Below are 13,941 nucleotides of genomic sequence, written 5' to 3'. Positions count from 1 at the left end.
ATCTGTGTTAGAAAACACCCAGAGCTGTTTCTCCAAGATATTTTTTAGTGGACAGGAATTAATATCAATCAGTACAATTTCCTACAAAAGCAACATACATCTAAAACAGTAATATCAGAATGGAATTTGCTAATTTATTTAAACATTAAGACAAATCTTTAATTTATACTGTCTTAAATTTTCTAATTTAGAAATACAGCTCTTAGCTGAATATACTTTATTATTTGTCAGTATTCCATAGTAAAAGCCATGGTGTAGATTGTTCTTTCAAAAATGTTTCTTGAAAGAGGTGGAGATTCTCAGTACCATTGGTTCTGGCTGTTAATGTAGTCAGAAAGATAGAACCAGCACTCTAAAAACATGTTTCTGAGAAAATGTTGTCTTGGAAATGAATCATTTTTCCATGGTTAGCTATGCACTTGCACAAAATCATACAAGCTTTGAGATTAAGGTTGGTAGGTGAATGGCCAATGTTTTGTACAAATGCAATTTAAGAACGTGCTTCTAACTTTTTTCTGCAGAATTATATAAATATTGGTTTGTCATGCTAATTTTCTGAGAGATTTTCTCAAAAATTAGCAACAGTTTACTATGGTCACAATTCACCATAAACCTTGAATACCTTTGTTTAAATGAGATGGCCTACTGCTTCATTTGCTGTCCTTCAAACTCTGAGTGGTAAGCTCAACAATTACAATTCTTTCTTCAAACTGTATACACAATTAAAACTCAAAAATGTAAGTGATGTAAAACAATGAAAAAAAAACACAAAAAACTGTAGAATGTGGAGGAAAGTATATAGCATATTTATGAGCACTAAGGCAATTCAAATGTGTGGTGCTGCAGCAGCACATTATTTGACTTACAAATTGTGGCAATAAAGTTCCCAGGCTGATGCTGTTGCAGTCGTTCTACAAGTCTGAAAATAAATGGAAGTGGTATATTGTAGTTCAAACTTCCTCCAACAGATGGTGGTATAGACTGTCCAGTAGGCTGACAAGTTGCAAGTAACAGTTTTGTCAGTAGTGTTACCATTCTGTGTCATGACTTTGCAAAGAAGCAACAAATAAATATCAAATTTTGCTTTCAACTGGGAAATTTGGCAACAGAAAAGTATGAAATGTTAAAAACTGTTTATGGTAATGAAATATTAAGTCATACCAGTGTATTTGACTGGTATAAGCAGCTCAAAGACATATGTGAAAATGTTCATGATGACCAAAGAGTGTACATCTGTCAACCTCTCAAAACGAGGACAGAGTTGCAAAAGTTGGGGCAAGAGATCATCATTTGACCTTCAGAATGATCACTGATGAGTTGGATATGAATAAAGAGATGGTATGTCAAATTCTGCATGAAGGTTTAGGAAGGTCTGTGAAAAATTTGTTCCGCACAGCCTCATGGATAAGTAGAAGCAACGAAAGACTTCACCAAACTTGTCAAGGCAATCCTAATTTTCTCAACTGTGCTGTCACTGGAGATGTGTTGGGTGTTTCAGTACAACCCAGAGACGAAGCATCAGAGCACGCGGTGGACTTCGAAATAATCACCATGGCCCAACAAAAGTTTTGTTTACTGAAGTCAAATATCAAGACAATGCTGATCATGTTAGGGTGTGATCTGCAAGGAATTGTATGTGTGTGTGCGTGTATGTGGGGGGGGGAGAGAGAGAGAGAGATTTTGCTTGATGACTTTTTAGCATCAATTTTCTGTCCCATAAGACTCCAGCAATTTCAAATGGGTTGAAATCAATACTATTCCTTGGCTGTGATAAGGATTAGACACTGCTGCAATTTTGCAGGAACTTCTTTACTTAAAAAAAAAAAAAAAAAAAAAAAAAACAGTCACTGTTTGAAACAAGTTACAATTGGCATACTAGAAATTGCATTAAATGATTATGTAATGTACTAACCTTAAGTACAGTGTACAGTGGCAAGGTGCCGTCACATTGGAAAATACAATTTTCTGTTCCTTGAACCAGGTTTCTGATGACAAGCAGAAGAATCTCCTTTAAATATTTTGTGTAGTAGTCACCATTAACAGTACCATTTACAAAATGTATTCTGCTCACTCTTTTGCTCATCATGCATTGCCACACCATTTGACCCAATGGAAACTTTACCGTTGATTGAATACAGTCAGGGTCATAAGCTTCACCAGATCTGTGCTGAACATAGCATTTACCATCCAATCAGTGAAGGTTAAATTTGGATTCATCAGAGAATATTACAGATTCCTATTGCCCAATTCAATTAACATGTTATTTAGTCCAAGTTAGTTGTTTTTTCTTCATGGATTTTTTTTTTTCCTTATCATAAGTCTTCATTGGACAGGTCTATCACTTGAATTTCCTCCAGTGTGTTCTTTCCACATGGAACTTAGGTCTGTGGAACTTGCATGATGGTCACAGAGGCATAGACACTTAAAAACTCTGTTCTGTGCTACAGTACTCTTCCATTTCAGTGTGGTTCCAGATTTTCTTTCGATATCTCCAGTTTCACATTTCTTTTTAAGTAATCTTGACACAATAGATCAGTTACAGCCAACTTTTGCAGCTATACGTCAATTAGAAAAGCCTTCCTATCATGAGTAATAATTATGCTTTTCTCCCTTGGAGTTAATCGAGTGTATACCATACTGCTGCTGAATAGGAAGTGAAGACTGCTAGCAGCAGGTGGATGCTTTTATAAACAAGATGATGCAATACCACTTTAATATTACAGAATGATGACACAATATCATACTAGTTTTACAGGATGATGTAATAGTGTCTCGAGATGACAATTTTATCTATAGAGGGAGTTATTAAGGAAATATTAAATTTTAAGTGTGATGCAATTTATGCAGCTGCCACTATCCCTAGGTATTTAAATTATAAAATACCTATATTTAAAAGCCATAAAAAATTGTACAACCCTATCCTATTCTATTTCAAGAACTGTTCTGTTCATATAAAATATAAATATAATAATAATAAAATAAAAAGAGTTAAAATTTAATACTTGCACATTTACGAGCATAGGATATTTTGTGATTTCATCGTCTCTGAGGGATGGTGGCAGAAAGAGCTGAACAATGGCTTCTGAAATACAGAATATAAGGTGTTTACTGCTAACTGATTATTCAAAATTTTCTACGCTATTCTACAAAAACTTCATTACTTTTTTTTTAAATTAAAAATATTAAGTTACTTATCTTACTATTGGGAGCAATCTTAATTTGGTGAGGCCAAATTGGATTCAGTTTTTTTTGGATTAGTGTAGAGGTAATAAATCAGTGTAATCCCCCACCCCCACCATAAATGGTGTTCTAACAGTTTATTTTGTGGGTGAAAACTGCAGTCATCTAGAGGGCACCTTCTGCCTTTTGCCTGACATAACTAATTTAGAACCTTTTTTTAATTTTGAAAGTGTGAATGATTAAGTACCTATGGACTGGAGATGTGCAAATGTGACCCCAATTCACAAAGGAGGATCAAAGGGCGACACAAGTAATTATAGACCTGTTAGTTTAACTTCTGTTCCTGGAAAATTAATGGAGGCACTGGTTAAAGAAGCACTGCAGGATCATCTAGACAAGACTTCAGTTATAGCTCAGACACAGCATGGTCTTGCCTGACCAATTTGATTGGATACTATGATGCAGTCACAAAAGAACTGGATGCAGGGAATAACTTTGATATATAATATCAAAGTTATTTGATATTATATATCAAAGTTGGATATATAATATCAAATAACTTTGATAACTTGGATCTTAGAAAGGCTTTTGATACTGTTGCACATGGAAGACTGCTGCACAAATTGGAGCAGTGTGGCATTGGAGGCAAATTGCTGCTATGGATAAAGGGGTGGTTGAGGGGGAGAAGACAGAGAGTGGTAATCAATGGACACTGCTCATCGTGGACTAATGTTATTAGTGGAGTCCCTCAGGGTTCAGTACTGGGTCCATTATTGTTTTCTGTATTTATAAATGATATTGATGATGGTATATCAAGCTTAATGTCCAAGTTTGCAGACGATACGAAGGTTGGCAGGGTTGTCAAGGACACTACGCTACTGCAACAGGATCTGGAAAGGTTGAGCAGATGGGCTGAGAGGTGGCAAATGAAGTTTAACATTGACAAATGTAAAGTACTACACATGGGAAACAGCAACCCCAGAGCAACGTATCAACTCTGTGGTACTACACTGACAGTGGTAGAGAATGAAAGGACCTGGGGGTAGTTGTGCAGGCAGATATCAAGTTTTCTGAGCAGTGCAGACAGGCTGCAAGAGTAGCTCATGGTGTATTGTCAATGATATATAGGAATTTTTCTAGCAGGGATAAGGAGGTGATTATTCCCTTGTATAAGGCAATGGTCAGACCGCACCTAGAGTACTGTATACAGGTCTGGAGGCCTCATTTCAAGAAGGATGTAGAGATGCTGGAACGAGTACAGAGAAGGGCAACAAGATTAGTGAATGGAACAAAGGGGTGCTCTTATGAAGAAAGGCTTACGTTTTGCAAATTACAGTGTCTGGAGACTAGGCACCGGCGAGGTGATCTGATTGGGGTGTATAAAGCTTTGAATGGTTTGAGCATGCTCAATGCTGATGGGATTTTTCCTCTTGCTCAGAATAATCACCTGAGAGGGCATAAATTCAAATTGAGGAAAGACAGATGTAGGATAGACGTGAGGAAATTTGCCTTTAGCCAGCGGGTGGTTGGTTGCTGGAATAGACTTCCATCCCTTGTCGTGGAAGTTGATAGCCTAAATAAGTTTAAGGCTCAGCTGGACAGGTATTTCGAACGAACAGAGGGGTGAAGTGGAAGTGGTTATTTTTTATTTATTTTTATTTATTTATTTTTTTTTGGCTGATGCTGCATAAGCTTGCTTTCTTGCATCAAATGCCAATGCTAATGCTAAAGTTCCATAATCACTCACACTTATTTTATTAGGTGACTGGAATGTATGCATGTAAAATACGTTCTTCAAAGTGAGGTTCAGCTGATGTTCCAATACATAGAAGTCACCTTTTGTGAGCATCACTCATGTTTATGCAACAGTGAATACCAACAATTCAATCCATGCATGGATCCTAACCACTGTAAGACACTTCCAGTCTCCACGAACCATGATACACAGTGTGCTTCTGGGGTGTCACCATATTCATTTTCTGGGTTTTGGGGGTTGCTCAGTTACTTTCAGTCACTTGGAACAGAAAAAAGAATCTGTTGTAATAAACCTTCTCAGTTACTTTACAATATTGAAAACCCATCTTAAATCACACCCCCATTTTGAAGTTACATTTATTGAAGTTGTAAAAGTTTCACATGGATGCCTTGTACTTAGCCATCATTCTTTTTCAAGTCATTATCTACTTCCCTGGAAATTTTTAAATGTCTAATTTTTTTTCTCCAAAGTCTCTTTCTTGATCCTTCATTAATTTTCTTCAAACTATGGAAACTCTCAAGGAAACATTTGAATACTGTAAATAAAAAAAAACCTTTGATAACAAAAAAACTTACCGAACATCATTTCAAGATGACAAAGGACTGCTGCATTGATGAGACAATATAACAAGTATAAAAACATAGGTACAGCATTACACTTATCACCTGGCAAAACAAAAACTAACCTAAGCAGCAGGCCCACAAAACAGAATGACAACTTTTTCAAAGCGACTTTCACTCTTCTACCAAGCCTACTCATCCATAGATGAAATTAAGTTGTGTTTTTAGGAATGCTGACCCCACTGCTGACAGCTTTATGTTGAGGGTGGGATGGATAAGTAACTTGAAAAAAAGAAGTTTGCACCAGTTGAAATTTCACTGAAATTGGGCAAGAAATGACAAATTTATGTTATGGTTAAATTTATCACTAAAAGTAAAACAAACATAAAGCAGTTAATTGAAGCATATACTCCATATTTCTAAAATATCCTTTTCTTTTTGCGTTTTAAACACAATATATTTTACTTCTTGCATAATTTAGTTCCTTAAATTTAATTTAAATCTTACAGATAAATTTATCTGCACTTTGTATCTTATCTTTTAAGTACTGTTATACTAAACACTGCACATTCATCCAGTTAACTGAATAGCTCCCATTATTACCATAATATTGTAAAATGCTGAAATAACATTTTATTATTATTTAAAAAAAAAAACTGCATTGGGCTCTTCATTTATTTATGAAAAATTAATGCAATTACATATTAACAGGTATTAAATAGAGGAAATCACCTACATGGTAAAAAAAAATCATAACCCTTTAATTAAAAAAAAAAAAAAAAAATGTCTCAACATTAATTCAATACAAAATCATAAAATAAATCAAAGCAACTTACTGTAACCCCCACTGATAGGCACTTGGAATGTACGGGCTTGTGGTAATGCTCGCTTATCAATTTGTTCCCTTAGTTCATCATTTGCTTCCAATAGAGTTACTTAAAAAAAAGAAAGAGAAGTTATAAAAAGAGAATTAGTTAGAAAATGCATGACACAATACTGGACATTCTCACATTAAAACTGTTTTATTATGTAAAACTTTACCTTCCAAGTACTACACTGGTGTGCAAAACTTAAGGACCAACACTTTCTAAAAGTTACAACCACAAAATCTTTACTTAAGGTACTCTTTACTGACGAGAGTAGATTCAGTCTCAGCAGCGATTCTGGACATCAGCTAATCTGGTGAGAGGTTGGCTGAAACATCACTGAAAGGGATCAATATGGCAGTTGAGGTGTTCTTGCCTGGGGAGGCGTTATCTTGGATGAACGTACACAACTCCAGATACTGGAAGGTGGTACTGTAACAGGTGCATGCTCCTGTACTGAGGTAATCCTTCCCCATGTGCATCTGTTCCAAGGTGCCACTGGCCCTGAGTTAGTGTTTATGGATGATAACGGCACACCCCATCGCACAGCAGCTGTGATATGCTTTTGGAAAGTGACGACATTGTTTGTATGGACTGGCCTGCCTGTTTCCGCTGATCTAAATCCCATCGAACACATATGGGATGCTCTGGGGAGACGTCTAGTGGCACGTCCACACCCACCAGAAAATGTTCACCAGCTGAAGATGGCACTGACAGAGGAATGGACGATGTTACTGCAAGAACTTATCAACAACATTGTTCTAAGTATGGACAGGCAGTGCAAAGCCTGCATTGACATTAGGGGTGATCATATCTCCTACTGAGGACTACCACTTCCCTTTGTTCCATCTTTGGCAGTGATGCATCTATATTATGGCAGCCAGTGCTATGTTGCCATTTTTGAATAAAGTCCCTCTGTACCGTTTTGTTTCTGTTGTTGTGACGGTATTGTTTCCTTCATCATTTCTGTACCTCACAAGGTTCCTTTGGTATGCTTTTCCCATATCCAGGCCACTCCTATGAGAAGCTACAGGTGAAAACCTGACTGGTCCTTAAATTTTGCACACCAGTGTATTAGAGTAAATTAAGTGTGCTATCAAGTGCACCAATCTCAATTTGTATTGCTTCACTCAACTTTATTAGATTATTACTTTACCCAGACACCTCATGGCTGAGTAAAGTGGGGAATGTTTTACATTTACAAAGTAGAGGCTATATTCTACTTACAGCATTTGCAGCATGAAGCCTTTGAAATGAATTCTTTGTGGGATTATTTAATAATTATGATAATTATTATCACAGTTAATAATGTCAAAATAATTATTAAAATGCTGACATGAATAATTATTGTAGGTAATTTTTTGCTTTTTCATGGTTTTTGTTAGTTATTTATTTTTAACACCTAGTAAATATTAATATACTAATATAGTAAATTTATTACTATATTAGCAAATTTCTCAGAGATTTAGCTTAAATCTCTGAAAAATGTGAAATTTTTTTCATTTCCAGAGCAAAAGTTACAGATTCTGAAGTAAATTGATCCACTGATCCCAAAAGTACCAAAATTGTTTATATCATGTCTCCATTGAAAGATATACTGATCAATTTCAAATGTCATACATTAATATCTGTGTTTGGCATAAAGGTTTTCAATCATGTTTGGCATAAAGGTCTTCTAAACAAGCTTCCATCTTATGGTTTTCCAACTGTTTTTCGTAATTGGTTATCCAGTTTTTCTCTCTGATCGCTCATGAGGGTGATGGTTCTCTGTCTTCTAATTTCTCCACTAATGCTGGTGTCCCCCAAGGTTTAGTTCTTTTTCCCACTCTTTTCCTCTTGTATATTAATGACCTTCTTCCATTGAATGGAAATCTTATCCATAGTTTTGCCAATAATAGCACATTGCATTCCACTTTCCATTTTGAGAAACCTTGCCCTGCTCAATCAGCTTCAACTTCTTGAATATCTGCTACCAATTCCTTAAATGCAGATCTCCAGGTAATTCTCCAGTGGTGCAAAGACAACTCCATTGATTTCACTCCTTCTTAAACTCAGTCTTGTCTTATATCTCGCAAAAAGGATTCTTCTGCTCCTATGCTTATCTTTGGTGACACTCCGTTTTCTAGGCAAGTCGATATATCTCTTTTGGGGATTACCCTGACTTCAAATCTCTCTTGGCACAAGAACATTACAAATATTGCTTCCTTTGCATCTAAAAAACTTGGTTTTCTCTTTCACTCTCGGCATTACTTTTCTTCCAAACAGCTGTTCACTCTGTACAAATTGCAAATCCGCCCTACCATGGAATATTGTTCCCACATCTGGGGCGGTGCCACCATAACCTCTCTCAGGCTTGAATCCTATAGAGAACTGTTGGCATTGTGTGGAATCTGCAGTTGCCAGAAAGAAACCAAAGACCCTTCGTGAACTTCAGGAAGCCATAATTTGTGTTTGGAACCATGAATTATCAGTTGATTATCTTCAGAAATTGATCTTGTCAATGCCTCGACGGTGTGCTGCTGTCATCAGGGCCAGAGGCAATTCAACTAAATATTAGTTTGTACCTGGTGAACTTTTCATTTTGTTTTCCATTTAAATTGATAAACTGCAGCAAATTGAGGGCTTCTGATAACATTGTTGTGTTTACTAAAACTGTTGTATAAAGGTCGCAAATGCTCATTTTGGAATATTTTGAGAGCACCTGTCAAATATTACTTAGATTTACCTTAACTATTAATAAATATCTTTTGTTTAGACAATGTACAAGTTAGTGCAAACTCATCATATTAGTATGCAGCTAAACTCTGAATTAGCAAAAATGGCATCGTTTAAGTTATATCTCATATTGTGAATACCTTCACAATGAGTTGCCATGATATTGCACTACTTCGAATAAGTAATGCTTCACCAAAGGAGAAGACTGTTGTCACTTATTCTCAGTGGATACCACCACCCAGACGGCACCATTTCAGGGCTATTTTGTATATGTGTGGAATAATAACTCGACTATCCACTTGTCCCTATTAGACTTAGAAAAGCAAAAAAGTAGAGGGAAAGTAATAGTAGGAGTGGAAGAGGAAAAGAAATGGTGTAGAAGAATGAAAGGGACAGTAACTCCTCGAATAGGCAACACTTCCCCAGTGGGGAAGACTGTTGTTACCTATTCTTGGAAACTCCAGACATCATCAGGCTCCCCCTGGTGCCATTTCAGGGCTATTTGGCCCTTCTTCAGTGGGTGGGTAGGTACAATAGTGAGGCAATGATGACAAAACAGTTATGAAGTATAACTCCACAATATGAGAGATGCCTGATGGTGTATAATATAAATTAAGACTGAAATATGTTAAAGGCTTTAGCCTCAGGCTATGAGAGATTTAGACAATGTACAAGTTAGTGCAAATGCATCATATTAGTATGGAGCTAAACTCTAAATTAGCGAAAATGGCATTGTTTAAGTTATATCTCATATTGTGAATACCTTCGCAATGAGTTGCCACGATATTGCACTAAAATTGTGGTGGTATCCGCTGAGAATAAGTGACAACAGTCCTCTCCTTTGGTGAAGCGTTACTTATTCGAAGTAGTGAAATATCATGGCAACTCATTGTGAAGGTATTCACAATATGAGATATAACTTAAATGATGCCATTTTTGCTAATTTAGAGTTTAGCTGCATACTAATATGATGTGTTTGCACTAACTTGTATGTTGTCTAAATCTCTTGTAGCCTGAGGCTAAAGCCCTTAACATATTTCGGTCTTAATTTATATTATACACCATCAGGCATCTCTTATATTGTGGAGTTATACTTCATAACTGTTTTGTCATCATTGCCTCACTATTGTACCTACCCACCCACTGAAGAAGGGCCAAATAGCCCTGAAATGGGACCAGGGGGAGCCTGATGATGTCCGGAGTTTCCAAGAATAGGTAACAACAGTCTTCCCCACTGGGGAAGCGTTGCCTATTCGAGGAGTTTGAGTTTTTGAGTAGTGTGATTTGAAGGAGTTACTGTCCCTTTCATTCTTCTACACCATTTCTTCTTTTCTTCCATTCCTACTATTACTTTCCCTCTACTTTTTTGCTTTTCTAAGTCTAATAGGGACAAGTGGATAGTCGAGTTATTATCTCACACATATACAAAATAGCCCTGAAACGGTGCTGTCTGGGTGGTGGTATCCACTGAGAATAAGTGACAACAGTCTTCTCCTTTGGTGAAGCGTTACTTATTCGAAGTAGTGCAATATCATGGCAACTCATTGTGAAGGTATTCACAATATGAGATATAACTTATACGATGCCATTTTTGCTAATTCAGAGTTTAGCTGCGTACTGATATGATGCGTTTGCACTAACTTGTACATTGTCTAAATCTCTCGTAGCCTGAGGCTAAAGCCCTTAACATATTTCGGTCTTAATATCTTTTGTTTATATTTCTATTTGTGATGCTAGTCATTAATGTAACATACCATTGCGAAAACGGATGTTAGAAATGTGAATTTCTAGGTGATGCACTTTCTTTGAACACCAGTGTATGTGCTGCATTACATAATGATATAATAAGACCATCACTAATAGACTTCTCTATTAGTGAAGTGTTGCTTATTTGAGGTAGTGCAATACATGGTAACTCACTGTGAAGGATGATCACAATATGAGATACTGATCAAATGATGCCTTTTACACTACTTTTGTAGTTTCCCCTTAAGAGCTATCTATGGTGTATCTACACTGATATTAAATAGATTACATACTGATACACAGTAAGTCAGCTGGATAGTTACTTATGTGGGGGAGGAAAACATATGGGTTGTTTATATTCAATTTTTATTATTTATTTTTATTATCTATTTATTTATTGGCTGGTACAGCAAATAATACTAATATTAGTATTACCAGCCAATATTAGTATTAGTCACATAGGACAAGGCTGGCTTCCATACACTATATGGCTAATACTAATAATGCAATCATAACCAAAACAAACTTACCTAATGTATTATCATATGTTTTGTACAATTCAATTTTTGGTATATCAGGACCAAGGCATTCTAATACATAATATTTTGTTTCTGGACTGAAAATGGCATTATTATACAAACATCCCTTTCCCAGTTTACAAGTTAGGCACTCTGGTGTCTTAGGTTTTGAGGTCACATTTTTAACAACAAATAAATGCTGTTCTCCTGGCTCCCCTTCCACTGTACTTAAATAATAGCTGAAAGAAAAAGAAATAAAATAATTTTCGAAATTAAACAGACAGTACAATAACAACAATTAAGTAATGTCAAAGAGATCAATTTATTGCATTTCAGAGTTGCACTGAAATATTACATTTAAACAAGGCGATTTTTTTTTACATACAAATCAGGATTTTAATGGAAACTTTATAGTGATAATATTTGTTATTTTGGTTTTTTTTTTAGGAGCATTAGCAACTAAGGCCATATTGCTCCGGGATATGCGGTGGTCATTCCCTGAATGACCTTTCCGCATCCTCCGTATTTGGTGGTGACGGGCTCGAACCCCGGTCTAATCAAGAAGCGTGTGCTACGCACTGCTGCTCCTTCCCACCTGGCTACGGAGGCGCCCAGTGATAACAGATAACAACAACCACTATATACACTTTCATGTGGTGCCTCCTAATGCTATCTAACCTTTTCACCTCCCATAGGAGAGTGAAAAAAATGAAAGAAGTATCTCCTTGAAGATGGTTGTGCTGGGTTATTTGGAATGTGGTTGTTGTTGGTATGTAAGGAAGGAAATGTACTGTACAATATAATAGCACATTTTGGTGCAAGAACCAGTGTTTAAAAAAAAAAAAAAAAAAACCTCAGAAATTATGAAAATCTTGGAAGAGAAGACTGGAATAAAGGAAGCAAAAGACTACTGCACAGCATATAAAAATTTGAAGAAAACAATGAATACTTCTTCAAAAGAAAAAAAAGGAAAGAAAATGGCCTGGGTCTGTCTAAATGGATTAACAAAATATGAGATAGTTTTCATACCTAGCAGTTGAATAACTATCATAACTAATATTACAATTCTGAAATGAGTCAATGTGCAAGTGAAACAAAATGGTCAAGTGCACACTTCGGCAAAATATACAGAAGAGGCAAACTAATATCTGTCCATTATTAGTGACAAAAAACCAAAATTCAAGAACTAAGTGAGGAGAAGAGAGAGGAGTTTGTCATTTCAGAACAGATTTCAGGTTCTTACAAACAGATCAAAAATACACATACTTTGTTGAGGTGAAAAAATACTGAGTAGCAATTGTCTCAAAAAGAAAAGAATATTGTGTAACAAGTTAAAGAGATATATCATTAGAATGATAAAGCAGCAAAGGAAATTCACAGACAGTAAGTATTATAAACAAAATTGAATAACTGAAGAGGCTTTAGCATGTAATGAAGTATCAAACCCTTTTCAAGAACATGGGCCATGGAATACATCAAATAACTGAAACAAAGAACAAGAATGAAAACCTTATTTCTCACTAAAATCAAATCATGAAAGTGGCAAAGATTCCAGAGAACCAACTGTTCTATACTCAGGGTAGTGGAAAAGAGAAAGACATGGGGTAATTGTTTATTCAGATATGAAGTTTTCTGAACAATGCAGACAGGCTGCCAGGCCAGCTCATGGGGATTTTGTCAATGATATACAGGAATTTTTCTAGCAGGGATAAGGAGGTGATTATTTCATTGTATAAGGCAATGGTCTGTTTGTTTGTTTGTTTGTTTGTTATTTGGTTTTTAGGAGCATTAGCAACTAAGGCCATATTGCTCCAGGGATATGCGGTGGTCATTCCCTGACCTTTCCGCATCCTCCGTATTTGGTGGTCACAGGCTCGAACCTCAGTCTAATCAAGAAGTGTGTGCTACGCACTGCTGCTCCTGCCCACCTGGCTACGGAGGCGCCTAGGCGATGGTCTGGCCGCATCTTGAATATTGCATAGAGGTCAGGAGGCCTCATTTTAGGAAGGGAGTAAAGCTGCTAGAATGCCAGAGAAGGGCAATGAGATTGGGAGGGGAACAAAGGCGTGCTCTTACCAAGAAAGGCTTCAGTTCTGAAAATTGCAGTGTCTGGAGACTAGGCACCTGCGAGGTGAGCTGATTGATGTGTTTAAGGCTTTGAATGGATCAAGCAAGCTCAATGGTGATGGGATTCTTCTTTGTGCTCAGACTATGCACATGAGGAGGCATAAATTCAAATTGAGAAATGATGGTTGCAGAATAGATGTGCATAAGTGTGCCTTTAGACAGCTAGTGGTTGATTGCTGGAACAAACTTCTATTTGATGTTGTGGAAGTGGATAGCTTGAATGAATTCAAGGAAGAATTAGACAAACTATTGGAGGGAATGAAGTGAGGTGAAATGGGAATTTTTTTTGAGTGATGCTGTATAAGCTTGCTTTCTTGCATTATTTGCCACTAATAACTAATAATTACTCATTTCCTGATATCAAATTGCTGAAAAGTATTAAGCATTTCAGACCAATTATAGCTGGATGCCTTCAGAAAGTATTAGAAATATCTACCTTTAAGCTTTTACTTACTCTCTTTTTCCTCAAAAAT

At 36.4% G+C, this 13,941-nt stretch overlaps 1 protein-coding gene across 1 annotated transcript in view; it reads right to left on the bottom strand.

The window, feature by feature from the left end:
• Positions 1-13,941, bottom strand: part of LOC150088762 (dipeptidyl peptidase 4-like) — a 238,037-nt gene that overhangs the window by 28,639 nt on the left and 195,457 nt on the right. Inside the window, exons 14-16 of the mRNA XM_090370316.1 lie at positions 11,354-11,580; positions 6,333-6,431; positions 3,007-3,082 (exon numbers count right to left, since the gene is read on the bottom strand). Coding sequence (XP_090226442.1) covers positions 3,007-3,082; positions 6,333-6,431; positions 11,354-11,580 — 402 coding nt within the window. The remainder of the gene's footprint in view (positions 1-3,006; positions 3,083-6,332; positions 6,432-11,353; positions 11,581-13,941) is intronic.

This window comes from Mastigoproctus giganteus, chromosome 3 (assembly GCF_048544385.1).
Source record: "Mastigoproctus giganteus isolate SK-2022 chromosome 3, ASM4854438v1, whole genome shotgun sequence".
Classification (NCBI taxonomy): Eukaryota; Metazoa; Arthropoda; class Arachnida; order Uropygi; family Thelyphonidae; genus Mastigoproctus; species Mastigoproctus giganteus.
Note: the sequence above shows the minus strand (reverse complement) of the source record. Positions and strands in the feature narration are given on the sequence as shown.